We start from the raw sequence: 16,556 nt of genomic DNA on the forward strand, positions 1-16,556 counted from the left end.
ATGCACATGAAAATTACTCCCTCCCTGGTCATCACACTGATCATTTGAAGAGCAGTAAGGACGTGGGTGGCGCTGTGAGTAAAACGTCAGTGCCTAGGGCTTGCCGATCGTATGGTCGGCGGTTCGAATCCCCGCGGCAGGGTGAGCTCCCGTCTTTCGGTCCCAGCTCCTGCCCACCTAGCAGCTCAAAAGCACCCCTAAGTGCAAGTAGATAAATAGGTACCGCTTTATAGCAAACAGCGTTTCCGTGTGCTGTGCTGGTGCTGGCTCGCCAGAGCAGCTTCGTCACGCTGGCCACGTGACCCGGATGTGTTTGCGGACAGCGCTGGCCCCCGGCCTCTTAAGTGAGATGGGCGCACAACCCTAGAGTTGGACACGACTGGCCCATACGGGCAGGGGTACCTTTACCTTTACCTTTTTAAGGAGCAAAAAAACCCCTCGGTTGATCTGAATGGATGTATGTTGTGTATGTGCATGTGAAAGTGAAAGTGAAAGAGTGGGGTGGCCATGCCCACATTTGGCCACACCCACCATTGGTATGCAGCCCCTGTGATGCTTGGGCTACCGTGTGTTACAGGCTTATTCACTCTTACCCCCTTTTACTAGCTACCGTGTGTTACAGGCTTATTCACTCTTACCCCCCTTCATTTCCCACTTTCCTTTTCCAGTGGAGAGCCTAACTACATGTTGCTTTAGGTGTGTAGAGTGCAGCATCTGTGGTTTATAAACTTTCATTTTAAGTTTTCATCAAGATGACATCATATAGGGAAGGGGGGCGGTGTTAATTCTTTCTGCCTGTGATCGTGTCAAAAATCCTTCTTTGCAGTGGTTGGTTTAGAAAGAGAACTCCTGTTACTGCCAACAGGATCTGTTTTTAAAGGCTAGTTGCCATGAGAGGTGTAATTTTCATCTGTATTGCAGCTGGGAAAGGAATGGATTATGCCTGATCGTGCACTGCAGTTCAGAATAAAACTACAGCTCATGCTTAGTATCACTGTGTGGTAAACATTTACCGTAATATAATGTGTAGTTAGGTCCTGGATCCATGACACCTGGAGACCCCTGAAGATGCTCAGTTCTCACTGGACTGTTTTGGAGCTTTTTCCTTTCCTTTCCTTTCAGTTTACATATTTATATACTACAGTCATACCTCGGGATGAATATGCTTCAGGTTGAACATTTTTGGGTTGCGCTCCGCAGCGCCCGGAAGTAACGGAACACGTCACTTCCAGGTTTCGCCGCTCGCGCATGCGCAGACGCTCAAAATGACGCCATGCGCGGAAGCGGCGAAACGTGACACATGCAGATGTGTGTTCTGTTTGCTTCAGGATGTGAGCAGGGCTCCTGAACAGATCCCATTCGCATTCAGAGGTACCACTGTACTGTGTACCTGGCTGGGAAGAGGGGAAGTTCTCTAGGAATTCAATATTATCAATAAAAACTTTCATATAATAGTTTTCTTTATACCTTTTGGCCAGGATCCAAAAAGATGTTCCATGCGAGTGCAGGATTGAGCCACACATGCAGCCCAAGGTTTCATTAGCTTTCCCTCCAGCATTTCCGAACTGTCAAAAGAGATAAACTACTATATGTTGTAAAAGTTGCTTATCTATTCAGCAGCAGGAACTGCTGAAGAGAAAGTGAACAAACCCCAGACTGCTTATGCGTTTCTCCTTCATGTATTTATTTGACTTTGGGCCGAGGCATATAAAAGCTGAATTATGATGCTGTCTGTAATTACACTGAAGGAGCACTGGTGCACATTAACAGCATATGTGTAATATTGAAAGCCTTTTTTATCACATTATGCAAGATCATACAGTATGTCTGGGGGCGAAACAGATATCTTCTTCATTAATTTTATTTTTAATTAAAGGACACCGTCTTTCATTCACTTACCTTTTTATTATGTATTTCAATATTTCAACAGAAAAATTCAGATATCTTGGCAAGCGCAGAAGGTAAAGCAGTCGTTCGATTATTCAATAGAATTTCCTATATATTGGTGGAGTTTGAGGTGCTCTTTCACACAGCTTGGATGAAGGAAATTTCACAGCTACAGTATGGTATGTTGCTTGAGCTGCAATGAATGTTACTAAACTGGAGCCTCCCACCCTGCTGGCGTTGCTCACCAGCCCTGTGTACTCCCCATCCCCTCACAGTTCCTTTAATCCCCATCCAGCCTGTCGCCACCCCTACCTATCCACTATCCCCCCGTCACTCCATTGCCAATCCCTCACAGCTCACCTCAGACTCCCCCTCCATCATCCCCACACAGTTTGCCCTAGTCCCAAGGCTGGTGCAGCCACTCCCAGGGGAGAGGGGAACGAAGAGGAGAAAGTCTTCAGCCCCCTCTGCCTTGCACTGCCACCAACAGAAGAACTGCACGCTTCCTTCTTGCCATGGTGGGTGGTGGACAAAGGGGGGCAAGACTTCCTCTCTTTGTCATGGTAGCACCCACAACAGCAGTGGGGGGGGGCATGAAGGATCGCCTCTTCCCATATGAACCTACTTGGTCCCTGAGATTATCTTCTGAGGCCCTCCTTCGTGTGCCTCCTCCTTAAGAGGTTTGGAGGATGGCAACACGAGAACAGGCCTTATCTGCAGTGGCTCCCCATCTGTGGAATGCTCTCCTCAGGGAAGTTCGCCTGGCGCCTTCATTATACACCTTTAGGTGCCAGGCAAAAATGTTCCTTTTTAACCAGGCCGTTGGTTGATCTTATTGACGTCCAACACCCTTTTAGAATGTGGCTTTTTTGGGGTTATTGGATTACTGCTTTTGGTTTGATGTTATATGTTGTGGTCTTGTTGTGAACCACCCTCAGACCTCCAGGTATAAGTTGAATAAATAACTGTCAGGGAACTGCCATCAGAGCATCAGGTGGTGGAGGGACTCAGGCAGGATGAAAGAGACTCAACTGCTGAAGCAGGGACCAGCAGGGGGAGGAGTGGGTCTCTGAGGGAATGCGAGCAGGAGGGAGGGCTCAGGGAGGCTTCCAGCGAGAACAGTGGGGAGGTATCGGAGTCTCCCATAGGGAGACCCATACCTCGCAGGAAACTGTCACGCCGTGAGTCCAGGAGACGCGTTTCCGTTAAGGAACTTCTTTGCTGGAAACGCTTCCGCAGGCAACCACTGTCGGACTCTACTAGTGACTAGAGCAGACATGTCTGAGGAGCTCCGTCACACACGGAGGTTTGTGGGGGCGCACAAACTCTGAGGGAGCACGTTTTCACGCACAAGCAGCTAATCAAACCCTGCACAGCAGTCCGACAGTCTTTGTACGCTGCCTGTGCAAGAGAAGGCATCATGAGCGAACCAACCGGAACCGGAGGAGCAGGGGCTGGAGCTGGTCCAAGCTTGGAAGATAGATACCGAGCGTTGGAGGTTCAACTGGCCCTGCAGACGGCGAGGCTGGAGGAGAGAAGGGCTCAGGATGCAGACAAGAAGGGGAGAGCCACTCAATTCCCCAGAAAGGTACCAGGATTGGTGCAGAAATTTGGGGGGGACCCCAAGGACTACCATGCTTTTAGGACAGAGATGCAATATGCCCTTAATGTGCAGTTCGATGAGTTCCCTGATGAGGAATCGCGAGTTGCTTTTGTAATTGGGCATCTTGAGAAAGGGGCTAGAGACTGGGTTCGGCCCCTAATGGCAACGCACAATGACATACTAAAGGACACAATGAAGTTCTTTCGTGCAATGGATATCATGTTTTCCAGCGATATTGAGGAAGGGGTGGTGCGCAGACAGCTAATGGCTTGTAAGCAGGGGAGTCGATCTGTCCGTGAATATTGGACTGAGTTTACCATGCTGATTCACAGACTGAGTTGGGATTTATCGGCGGCACCCGTTCAAATGCTATTTGAAGAAGGTCTTTCTTCGGGGGTGAAAGACGAGCTGGCACGGAGCCCCAGGGCGGAGTCTATGGATCAGCTGACCAAATCTGCGCTGACCATAGGAGCGCGGCAGGAGGCAAGAGCCTTGGAGAGGCGGGAAGGGAGAGGGGAACGTTGGAAGGAGTTCCGCATTCCAGACATTCCTGAGCCAGCTTTCCCGCCGGCAGAGCCGATGGAAATCGGAACAGCGCGCGCGCGCGCATTTTCAAAAACCAGCGAGGGAGCTAAGAAGGAGGGAAAGGGCCCCCGGAAATGCTATCTCTGCCAACAGCCAGGCCACTTTGCCAGAGTCTGCCCCCAGAGGAAGGAATGGCAAGGGATGGTGGGAGCTGTTGAGGGGGGAGAAGAAGGGGGAGCGGAGCAGGTAAAAGCCAACGCCTGGTTGCCACAATTGGGGCACTGCAGCCAGGCCAAAGAGCAGTGAAAGTGCCCGTGCCAGAAGCTCCTCGACCTGCTCTAGTGATTGAAGTGTCGCTAGAGCTGCAGAATGGGCACCCCCTAAAAATAAAGGCGCTATTGGACTCAGGCAGCTCCTGCAATTTTATGAGCAAGGAGTTTGCTGCTGAACACCAGATACAGACCATCCCTTTAAGCAACCCCCTGCAGGTGACCACGATTGATGGCAGGGAGTTGTTGGGAGGAGGAGTCCGCTTGCAGACTGTCCCAATGATAATGAGGGTGGCAAGGCACACAGAACTGATAGCGTTTAATGTGGCCACCCTGGGAGGCGCTCCCATTATTTTGGGAATGAGCTGGCTAGCTCTACATGATCCGCTGGTTGGCTGGCATCAAAGAGTGGTGTCCTTTGGTTCAGCACATTGCCTAGAACACTGCAAAGGGGAGAAGGGTTCAGTAGGGGCCCAAGCCACCCTAGCAGGGACTGAAGTAATGGGGAAGGTGAAGGTACCACCACAGTATGCAGATCTCAGCGACGTGTTCAGTGAGAAGGAAGCTGACCAACTACCACCTCATAGACCCTTTGATTGTCAGATCAATTTACTCCCTGGAGCACAGCTTCCCGTGGGCAAGTTGTATGCCATGTCAGACAGGGAAATGCAGGAGTTGCGAGGGTTCATTGACAAGAACCTGAAGAGAGGCTTCATCAGAGAGTCCAAAGCAGCAGGGGGGAGCCCAGTGTTCTTTGTGGACAAAAAAAATGCGGACAAGCCGAGACTTGTATGTGATTTTAGGCGGCTGAATGCAGTGACTGAACCGGTGGCGTTCCCTATGCCCAGAATTGATGATATTTTGACCATGGTGAGGAAGGGAAAGATTTTCACAAAGCTGGATCTAAGGGGGGCGTACAACCTGATACGCATAAGGAAAGGGGATGAATGGAAAACCACCATGTTTACCCCTTTGGGGGCGTTTGAATACCTCGTTATGCCATTTGGATTACAAGCAGGCTCCGCGTGTTTTCAATCTTTTATGAACCACGTGCTGGGCCCTTTGCTCTACAAGAATTGCGTTGCCTTTCTAGATGATGTGTTGGTGTATTCTGAGAATGAGGAGCAACATGTGAGAGACGTCAGAGAAGTGTTGAGCAGACTGCAAGCCAACAGGCTGTGGGTCAAACTGGAGAAGTGTCGGTTCCATACCAAGGAGGTGGAATTCCTGGGGTACCGCCTGTCAGACAAGGGATTGGCCATGGATCCCGGCAAGGTACAGGCAGTGCTGGAATGGAAAACACCCAAAACCAAGAAGGATGTGCAGAGGTTCCTAGGGTTTGGAAACTTTTATCGTAAGTTCATCCGCAACTTCGCCCATCTGACGGCGCCCATCACTGACTGTCTCAGCAGTAAGAAGAAGTTTGTATGGACGGCGGAGGCGGAGCGAGCGTTTGAGGAACTGAAAAGGGCCTTCGCCTCTGAAGAACAACTTCTGCATGTGGATTTACGAAAGAAGCTAAGGGTTGAAACAGACGCATCTGACAGAGCCATAGGGGCGGTGCTTCTTCTGCAGCCGGGGAAGGAGGAGTCGGAGTGGCGTCCGTGTGCCTTCTTCTCGCGGAAGCTGAACAAATCCGAGAGGAACTACACGGTGTACGACCGAGAACTGCTTGCTATTCATGAGGCGTTCCGGAGATGGAGGCATCTGCTAGTTGGTGCACAACATAAAGTGCAAGTGTGCACGGACCATAAAAATCTAGAGTACTGGAGAACGGCGCGAGTGCTCAACCAAAGGCAGTTGAGATGGGCCCAAGAGTTCTCCAAATTTAACTTTGAGATTTGTTATGTGCCAGGCCCAGAGAATGTTAGGGCGGACGCTCTCTCACGCAAACCTGAATATTTGGAGGGGGAGGGAGCACCCGAAGAAACCCATATCATTCCAGAGGACCGCTGGGTGTGTGGGGCGACTTTGGTGGGGCAAAGGGAATTGGTAGAGGGTACGGTGCAGGATGCATACGCCCAGGGGAAACTCAGGGATCTCAGAGGGGAGGAAGACAAACCCGGTGGTTTTGAGGAGAGAAATGGGGCATTGTATTATAAGGGAGCGTTATATATACCTGAAGGGGAATTGAGGGAGAAAGTACTCAAGCAGCTGCACGATAGCCCCACAGCAGGGCACTTTGGGCAACACAAAACCATGTGGCTGGTTACCAGGGAATTTTGGTGGCCCAAGGTCAGGGAAGATGTGCGGGAGTATGTGAGAGGGTGTGAACAATGCCAAAGAGCCAAGGGGGAGAGGCAGGCGCCGGCTGGTTTATTAGAACCACTGCCCACACCTGAGAGACCGTGGGAAGCAGTGGCAATAGATTTCATGACTGATCTGCCAAGGTCCAGAGGGAAAACAGCCATCATGGTTGTAGTAGACCTGTTAACTAAAATGGCCCACTTCATAGCCTGCTCACATGCGGTTACAGCAGAAGAAACCGCCAAATTGTTTGTAGAGAATGTGTTTAGGTTGCATGGCGCCCCCTTGAGGGTGGTTTCAGACCGAGGGAAACAATTTACTTCCAGGTTCTGGAGGAAGCTCATGAGCTTACTGCATGTAGAGGTTAATTTCTCGACGGCCCGTCATCCTGAAACCAACGGGCAGGCGGAAAGAGCAAATGGGGTTCTCCAACAATATTTGAGGTGTTATGTTAATGACAGAGAGAATGATTGGGTGGAGAAGCTGGCGTTGGCAGAATTTGCCTACAACAATGCAGAGAACGTGTCCACGGGGATGAGCCCCTTTTTGGCTAATCACGGGTGCCATCCCAGAGCCTTCCCAGGGGGGGAGGGGGAGAACTGGAGCGTTCCAGCTGCAGAACAGTTCGTGGAAGAAATGGAAGCGATCCATCGCCAGCTCCAACTCAACTTAAACAGGGCTAAGGAGGAATATAAGAGGCAAGCAGACAAAAACAGAAGGGAAGGTGAAAGCATCAGGGTGGGGGACCAGGTGTGGCTGTCAACCCAAGGGTTGCCATTCAAAGGAGGTTGTAAGAAATTAAGACCCAAAAGGCTGGGTCCGTTTGAAGTCATACAGCAGGTCAATCCAGTGGCTTTCAGGCTCCGGTTACCGAACCACATGAAGCTGCACCCAGTTTTTCACAGGTCGTTGCTGTCACCGTATAGAGGAGACAGTGAGGGGAGGGTCACTAGGGGACCAGCAATGGAGGAGAAGGAACACAGCTACCATGTAGCGGAGATCCTCGATTCCAGGTGGAAGGGAGATCAAGTAGAGTATTTGGTAATGTGGGAAGGGGAACCGGAGTCGGAAAACACCTGGGTTAGGGCAGAGGATGTCAATGACGAGGTTTTAATAGAGACTTTTCATCAGAGGTTCCCACGTAAACCTCAGCCTGTAGCGAGGTTCCGAAGGGAATACTTTGCCACCACCGACGAGGAAGAGGAGTTGGAGGGGTTCCCAGATTCTGAAGAGGAGGAGGATTCAGCTGGCCAGGACGACGATCGATGGAGAGAATTGTTCGAGACGTCAGAAGATGAGGAAGATTCGTTTCGGGGTTTTAGCCCTTCACCTCCCAGGGGGGAGGAATTGGGAGGGGGTGAGGGGGGCCCTGGAGGGGAAGTGGATGTCAGGGAACTGCCATCAGAGCATCAGGTGGTGGAGGGACTCAGGCAGGATGAAAGAGACTCAACTGCTGAAGCAGGGACCAGCAGGGGGAGGAGTGGGTCTCTGAGGGAATGCGAGCAGGAGGGAGGGCTCAGGGAGGCTTCCAGCGAGAACAGTGGGGAGGTATCGGAGTCTCCCATAGGGAGACCCATACCTCGCAGGAAACTGTCACGCCGTGAGTCCAGGAGACGCGTTTCCGTTAAGGAACTTCTTTGCTGGAAACGCTTCCGCAGGCAACCACTGTCGGACTCTACTAGTGACTAGAGCAGACATGTCTGAGGAGCTCCGTCACACACGGAGGTTTGTGGGGGCGCACAAACTCTGAGGGAGCACGTTTTCACGCACAAGCAGCTAATCAAACCCTCACAATAACAATAAATAATAAAGGCTTGCGGGGGCCACTTACACTGTCTGCCTGTTCACTTGTTCTGCTGAACCACCTGCCCATTCGCCCACTCACTGGCTTCCCCCACTGTTGTCACACTGCATAGGCGACCACCCAAACTGCCGCACAAAGACTTTATCCTTGCACTTGCCAGATTGGCTCTTGGCAACATCATGACTTTGTGTGATAGAAAAATGGAACTAAAACTCTATGATGTCTTCCCCAAACCCCAATTTAATTTCAGCATTGCAGGTTACACTCTTGGTTCGTCATCCTGAAACTGGAAAGCTTTTGGTTAATTTTGACCCCAAGATTTTAGAGATTGTTCGAGAGACAAAATGCATGATAAAAATGGGACTAGATGTGCCCGAAGAGGCAAAGAGGATAGTTAAGATTGAAAGCCATGTTAAGGCAAACAAATTAAGCTTGGAGGTAGGCAAACGGTGATGATATATATTCTTTTCTAAATAATGTGCAATTTTGGTTGGATTTTGGCATCATGTCAGCCTGTTTTCCTTGGGTGTCAGGCCATCAGGTAGGTGGGTACGTTGGCAGTTGGTGCCACCTAATGCCCAAGGCAGGAAATGTTCCAGAGTCAAGGTATACATGGCTGCATGACTACTGTTCTGAAATCTATTTCTGAATCAGTTTCTTTATGTCTCCAACTAAGAAACACAATTGCCTAGATAATGGAAAAATAGGCATGATGATTTAGATGTGTGAATGTACCTCTTTGTCTCTTAAAAATCATAGCTTTTTTTTTAGGGGGGGGTGACTATAGAGAGACTTTAAAAATTAAAGATAGAGCCTGGTTGTCATGTCTATTTTGACTCTAAGCCAATAGGGCAAGGCTGACTGAAATGTGTCTTATAGAGAACACCTGCAGCCCAATTCTTAATCTTATGTGTGGTTCTGTGGTGGAATACTGGCTATGGGGAGAGAACTTCATGTCTGAAGTTTTAAGTGAGAAAGTGTAAAATGTCCTATTTGCAGATTCTTTGAATCATCAGAGGTCAGAGCTCTTTGTCTGAGGAGAAATATCTTTCTTAATACTTGTGATACTCCTGTCAGTAAAGCCACCAAGCACATGGCACTCAGTAAATCCTCACCTATTTTTTTTTCTTTGAATGGCTTGTGCTTTCAAATAGCATACACAGGAACATTAGGAAGAACTTCCTAACAGGACATACATGCTGTTCAATAGTGCAACAGGCAGCCACGGACAGTAGCAGATAATTATTTATTAGAGGATTTGCTGTATCGGCAGAAAGTTGAACCAAACATCTCTTTGAAGTACCTTCTAACTCTTCCAAAATTTGGCTGAGGGCTTTGGGATATTCTACTGCGCAGTCACATTGTAAATTCTGTTAAAATTCATTAAGCTATTGAATATTTGTTTTAAATCTCAGAATATTCTACACTGCTATGAAAATTTGTGTCAAGAAGTACCCACTGTCTTTGTCAATTTGATGGCACCCAAAATGAAGAAGGTGAGTTGTGGCTGGTAGCATAGAAGGCATGTAAGGCAGCAGTAGATAGAGCCCATTTCTTCTCGTTTTGACCTATCCTCCTCTCTGTTGAGTTCTTCAAAGGTGGCATTAAGACTGTACAAATCCAGGACTTTATACTAATCCACAGGGGATCTGTTGCAGATTTTGATTTGAAAAATATATATAGATATTGTAGAATTAGACAAAAGGAGAGAATAGAGAAACTAAAGATGATTCCATGTTTGTGAGCTTAAGAATAAATTTATTAGGATTGGAGAAAATGTTTATGATTATTATATTTAACTTTACACAGTATAATAAAGAAAGGCTTCAAAATGTTACTGACCCTTAGTGAAATACTTGACTATCATTATGATTTGTTATATGCTATAGCATTCACAATAAATGCCTATTTTTCCTGTCTTTGTCTTTTTTCCTACTTTCTGTAGGTAGAATCTGTGCTGAGGCAAGGGCTTACCATTTTAACCTGGTCATCTTTGACTTTAGATAGCTTCTTCCAAGAAGTTGATGAAGTCATAAAAATGTTTAATCAGCTTTTGAAGAAGGTAAACCTGATTTTGAACATGTGTTCAACAGATTTTTGTTGTTGTTTTATTGCTAATATTGCACCATCAGCTTGGGATGTATGGAGTGTTAGGGGAAGAGTAGTACCTCTGGTATGGGACACATTGTGTTCCTTCTGGGGTAGTTTGTCCACCTTTGGTACCCATCCTGCACTCAGCACTCACCTGTGGCTTCTAGAAGCTATCAGCATGTGACTGCAGCCAGAGCCCAGGAATGGCTTGGACTGGCCAGCTAAACCAGGTGAGGGTAGCCAGTGGGTCTCAAACCCTTAGTGAGCTAGGGACTTCCCATGCATGTGAAGACAAGGGCAAAGCGGGGGTGGGGGCTCAAATTCTGTGGGCATGTGAAACTAGTTGTGTGGATTTGAATCACAGCCCTTGTACTTTAACTTCATTGATGTTTTTGGGTGAGTTAGGTTTTTGCCCCTCAAAATCAAAATATATGGGATTCCCGAAATAATACTGTTGTGGAAACCCTTGAAAGACATTGGCATGTTATTAACTACCCTTTTTTTTAACAGATTAATGACTTAAGCGAAATGCAGATTGATTTAACAATGAAAGATATGGCAAATACCCTATTACTTATACTACCAGAAAGTCCAACAAAAGTGGAGGATTTACTTGCACGCAATGAGGTAACCACAATTTAAAAAAATTAATGGAACAAATATATTTCCAAATAGACATTTTTATTTGTCACTTTGATTGATTGTGTGTGTGAGCATGCAACAACATTACTGATTAGTTCTCATACCCTCCTTTGCCTCTCATCTCACCTGACCATCAGGGCTACTACTTTATACACGAGTAGACCAGAATCCTGTTCCTAAGTAGCTATCAGTTATATAGACTTGAACTAAAAGATTCTTGTTGTTATTTTCTTGAAGCAACATTCTGCATCTTCCATTCGTCCTCTTCCTTTATTTTTTATTCTTAATAAATTTCATTAAAAATTGGTTGCTGGTGTATTGAGACTCTTAGGTAGCTTTGTGCCAAAACTCTCAGGGTTATTCCAACCCTTCGGGTACCTTGTCACTTGGTTCAAGCTACATGGTTGCATGAGCTGGATTTGAATGAAAAAAGTAAACTACACTGGTTTCTGGGGAGAGACAGATGAGCTGGATGCTGTCACTCTGCTTCCCTTGAACTAAGCCACACCCACACTGGCAAAGTGATCTCAGGTCTCACGTTAACCCTTTTAGGCATTCAAGTGTGAGTCAGTAACTGTATATTACAACATGAGATACCTGTTAAGGCAGAGGAGAGGGAAGACTTGTAGGATTTTGTTGGCATCCACAGCAATATCAAACTTCTCCATTCACCTGGGCTGCTAATTTGCCTTGGAACCATGTTCCTATAGTTTGGAAACTTCAGGTTTAAGAAGTAAAATTATGGCAAAATCTGTCTTAGGTGTGTGTTTTGCGTATTACCTGAGTGAAGCAACAGATGTCTTGGGTGTCTAGGATTGATCTTCGTATTGGGTTCAGCAACTGAGTAGGTTCCTGTAAGGTGGGAAACCTCCACAGTTGCCATAGGAACTCATTCCTTATATGATATTTTTTGAAGAATATGATCTTTTTGAATAATAATATCTAATAAGACCGATTGTTCAAACTTTAAGGCCAGATGATTTGTTCTGGTTTAAAGCACTTCATATTCTGATAATATTAAAATACTGGTAGTGGTAAATATAAGATTATTGCTTTTGAATCTTCAGAAGTGATATGTGTAGATCAGAGTTAAAATGTGTCACTTTTTGTAACCATAAGTAATTAAATACATTTCAAAATAAGTTTTCATTTGTGATATAATATTGGTACAGTGGTACCTAAGGTTAAGAACTTAATTCGTTCTGGAGGTCTGTTCTTAACCTGAAACTGTTCTTAACCTGAAGCACCACTTTAGCTAATGGAGCCTCCCACTGTAACCTGAAGTGTATGTAACCCGAGGTATCACTGTATTAACTAACGGAATTACTACCATCGCCGAGTGTTCTGATCCCCCCCCCCCAGTGTTGTAAACATTCTTCCTGTATATCATGAACAGGTATGCACCAAGGAATGGGCTGAAATATTAAACAACAGAAGCAGACACATAGAAGATGCTGTGCAAGAACTGATATCTATATTTGAGCATATTTACGAAGTTAAGCGTACTAAAAAACCATCTGTGAGAAAATTTCAAGCACAAGGTATTTTTTTATATCCCTGTGTGAAATGTTCAACAAAACCCAAGTAGTTACATTATTTATGCACATTTTCTTTTCCCTTTCTCGGTGAGGTGTGTGTTCTTTGTCCAAGATTAGATGAATATATAAGATTTCTTACTATCAATGATTATAAGAAGGTTGTTTTTTTAATGCTTCAAATGTGACATTCATTTATTTATTCAAAAGCATTTCTAAATTGCTCCAAATTTAAAAATCTCTATGCAGTATCCAAAAATACTACATAAAAACAGCAGAACAGTATTGTAAAAGTAGTGATACAAATATAAAAAATAATATTTAAAAAACAGATATCATTTCTGGTGCATGTTCCACAGGAGCTTCCATCCCTTGCACTCCCATGCTCTGCCAGTAGCCTGTACACTGTTGTTATTGTTCCTCATTACATCTTTCTGCCACCCCACCCAATTCAGCCTGCCTGCCTGCCTGCCTTCCTGGTTCATCACACCAGCAGTGACTGGTAGATTTGTGATCTGTTAGGAGCCTGCTTCTTTATCCAGGCTGGAGCTCAAATAGGCATTTTGCAATGCAATCCTCAGTACACTTCTTCCTATTCAGTGCCTGACTTGAGACCAGCTGTTCTCAAGTGGGCACTGGGGTCTTCACAAAGATCATGGTGACTGTTGTGGCTTATCCACAGCAGGTAGGGATACATTTGTACCCTTACTTAGACAACATCATGATCTAGTCATCATTCCTTCATTGGTGTATTGAGACCAGAGGACTATGGGTTTTTCATGACTGCAACAGAGAGTCAGGTGATACCAACACATCACGTACAATACCTGGGTGCCTTGCTAGACACAAGTCTGGAGACTGCAGTGCATGCTGCTGAGAACCGATGGTACAGGGTGCATGGAGTATGTCACAAGTCAAAGCTTAAATTGGTTAGAACTTTAGGTGGCAAGACTGGCATTGTAGCACTCTGTACCATGGATGAAGCTTCATATGTGATGATAAGACTGGACTATGCCACCACAAAGGCACATATCATTCATTGGGGTATGAAATCTCATGCACTGCAGTCAGAAGTGACATTTCTTCTAGTACAGGCAGAGAAGAATTTAAGATCTCTGGTAGCAGAATATGTGCATTGGGTAGACAACTTGAAAACTGATTAGTTCGGCAATCAAAATCAGCAGGAGCCACTGGGAAAGTTCTCTATTCTTTCTGAAGGGCAGGTTGCCTGGAATGGTTTTGTTCCGAGAGAAGGGCTTGAGCCTTGGAAAGTATCATTATAGGTTTGTGGGATGCCTGGACCCCGCTTCTAATTCCTGGGTGTAATACACTGACTTTATCATGTTAAAAATAGGTCTCCAAGGTGAAATGGTCTCTGGAATATTAGAGCAATATAGGTAAGGGAAAATGGCAAATCGGATTGGGGTGAATGTGGCCTGCCTGCCTCCCATGTTGTTCCTACCCAGTTTTTGTCTGACCTTTATATGATTGAACTAACATTTGTGGAGGGGTTTATATACATAGGGCCCAGTGTGCAAAGGCTCGACCTACATGACCTATTAACCTCAATTTTGTAGTGTATTGGTTGCAGGGATGAGGCCTATATGTATTGTGCTTTACGTATGCAAAATCTTATGGAAAAAGTAGGTCTTAGTGCATGAATAGCTGACAGTAATCCTTTCCCTTTCATCGTATGTACAGTGTTTGGTATGAACTTCTGCACAGGACTATCAGTTGAATGAACTATATTAAATTTATTTTATATTTTATTTTCAATAGAAGGGAAGCATGTAGCATTTGGAAGTTCATCAGACGAGAAGACCTCTGCATCTTCAGGTATCCTTAGTAGTGAAGACGCTGAGGACAGTGAGAAGGAAGATGAGTTTAAAAAGGTATTCCATTGCAAATGAGTAACCGGATATATAGTGCAGGACGCACATTACTGAAACTGAACAGAAAATTATTTGCAAAGTTATTACACAAGTTGTACAGACAATTTTCAAATGTTATTTAGCTTTTCCTCCCTTCTCCATTCTTTTGGGGGTACTTAGAAGTGAGAGTGGGATTGCAGTCTTTTGTCCTGAACTATGGGAATGGCCATCACTGAGGTCAAGCAAGGGCAAGTTCAGTAGTCCCAGGGTTTGGGGCAGATAGAAGGGCAAAGCAGGATCTGTACCATGAAGGATCAAGGTGTGAGTTTCCTGGTCTGGTGTTTTACTGGACGTAAGAAGATTCTAAGTCAAATCTCATTTTGTCTCACAAGAATCCCCTGTGATCAACTCAGTAATACCTAGATAACTGATCTATTGGTTTGAAGAAACAAAGAGAAGAGAGATAAAGTGTTGGCTGTTTTCTGGATATATTTAACAGGAACACATTCTTTTTAATTGTAGGAATGCAAAGAAGTAGTTGCATATTTTAGTCATCAGTTGCTGGACAGCCTACAGAAAGCTACTCGATTATCCTTGGATGCCCTTAAAAAGCGAATATTTGTTTCAAGGTATGTGGTAAAAGAGGCTTTGTGTGGTGAAGAAAATTCCACACAGGTTGTAATGGCTGCTCACTAAACACAATAAATTGAACTGAACTGAACTGAACAAGTTTTCTTCTCAAATCTTGAAGTGGATTTTCTTTTCCCACAAGACTCAGTCTTATTCCTTCACAACTCACAAAATGCTAGTACTTTTTTGCCACTGGCATAAGAAAACAAACACAGCAATTGACCAGACTTTCCCTGTCTTGGAAGAGCAGGATGTTCCCCCTTCCTCTCTTCAACCTCCCCCTTGCTGCCCCACAGAACCCTCTTGGCGTGCCCTCTGTCCAGTCCGCCCCCCCCCCACAATTTTGGCATTTTGTAGTGGCATATCAATAAAACATTTCCTGTTTCTTTTTCAGCTCCAGCTCATTTGGACGACCACCCTATTTACCTCAGACAGCAACTACTAAACCCGAAGATGTTATTACATTTCTAAAAGCTGAAGTGCACTTAGCTATTCCAAATGTTGTAAGTGATTTATGCAATCAAGAAAGCGAACTCCTTAATTTCTTCTGATTATCTTAACTTTTGCAGTGCTGTTCAATAAATTTCTTGAAGATTTGGATGAAGTAGTATACAACTCACATACAAAAACTAGAGATGATTTTAATTTTTTAAAATGAGATTACCCAGAGCTTCTTGCTGAGAACTCACAGGCTTATGGGCTACTGACGGCAAAAGCTTGCCAAACTGTGTCTGGGTTTAAGAGAGTTACATTTGGGTTTAAGACAGTTGCATTGTGTCTAATGGAAAGCATTTATGTGTTCTACATAGGTAATGGTGCCTAGTTTGGATGATATCCAGCAAGCCATCAACCGCATGATTCAGTTGACACTGGATGTAAGCCGTGGGGTGGCACACTGGGGACAGCTGCACCACCCGCCAAGATCCAGTACCACCCTGGAAAGCAATGTTGCTGCATCACCCAGCTCAATAGGAGGGAAAGCGAGAAAAGAAGAAAGTAAGTTAGTAGCCTCTGCTCCTCTTTTCCATTACAAAGTGCCATTTCTTCCAAAATTTCAAAACTGTTCTTTAAAGCTACACTTAACCCAGCCTACTTCCAGCTGGGCATTTATACTGTGAAATGCCCAATTTTTAAGTGACATGTGCATTGTGTTGTGGATAAAACACCCCCTCTTATGTATTACCTGTTCAACTTCTGATTCTCGGGTCTAGGATCCTGTGCACCCCAGAGGATCCTGCACAGGCCAGGGGACCCAAATGACCCCTGAAAACAACCCAGTAGCACCATGGCAAAAGAGCAGTGGCGCCATTAGCAACTGGGACTTTAGCTTCCTGCCACTTTAATTTTTAAAAAGTCTGACCCCAGCAATGAGCAAGGCCAACTAGATACCACCTCTTGGGTTGCGGAACTAGTGAGAGCAGAAAGGGTGTGTTCTGAGGGGACTTGGTGCAT

General features: G+C 45.5%; 1 protein-coding gene across 1 annotated transcript in view; it reads left to right on the top strand.

The window, feature by feature from the left end:
* Positions 1-16,556, top strand: part of DNAH8 (dynein axonemal heavy chain 8) — a 129,896-nt gene that overhangs the window by 24,116 nt on the left and 89,224 nt on the right. Inside the window, exons 17-26 of the mRNA XM_081186333.1 lie at positions 1,931-2,066; positions 8,586-8,773; positions 9,751-9,831; positions 10,281-10,397; positions 10,937-11,053; positions 12,465-12,609; positions 14,383-14,495; positions 14,997-15,103; positions 15,499-15,607; positions 15,914-16,100. Coding sequence (XP_081042459.1) covers positions 1,931-2,066; positions 8,586-8,773; positions 9,751-9,831; positions 10,281-10,397; positions 10,937-11,053; positions 12,465-12,609; positions 14,383-14,495; positions 14,997-15,103; positions 15,499-15,607; positions 15,914-16,100 — 1,300 coding nt within the window. The remainder of the gene's footprint in view (positions 1-1,930; positions 2,067-8,585; positions 8,774-9,750; positions 9,832-10,280; positions 10,398-10,936; positions 11,054-12,464; positions 12,610-14,382; positions 14,496-14,996; positions 15,104-15,498; positions 15,608-15,913; positions 16,101-16,556) is intronic.

The sequence above is a fragment of the Podarcis bocagei genome (genome assembly GCF_964188305.1).
Source record: "Podarcis bocagei genome assembly, chromosome: 3".
NCBI lineage: Eukaryota > Metazoa > Chordata > Lepidosauria > Squamata > Lacertidae > Podarcis > Podarcis bocagei.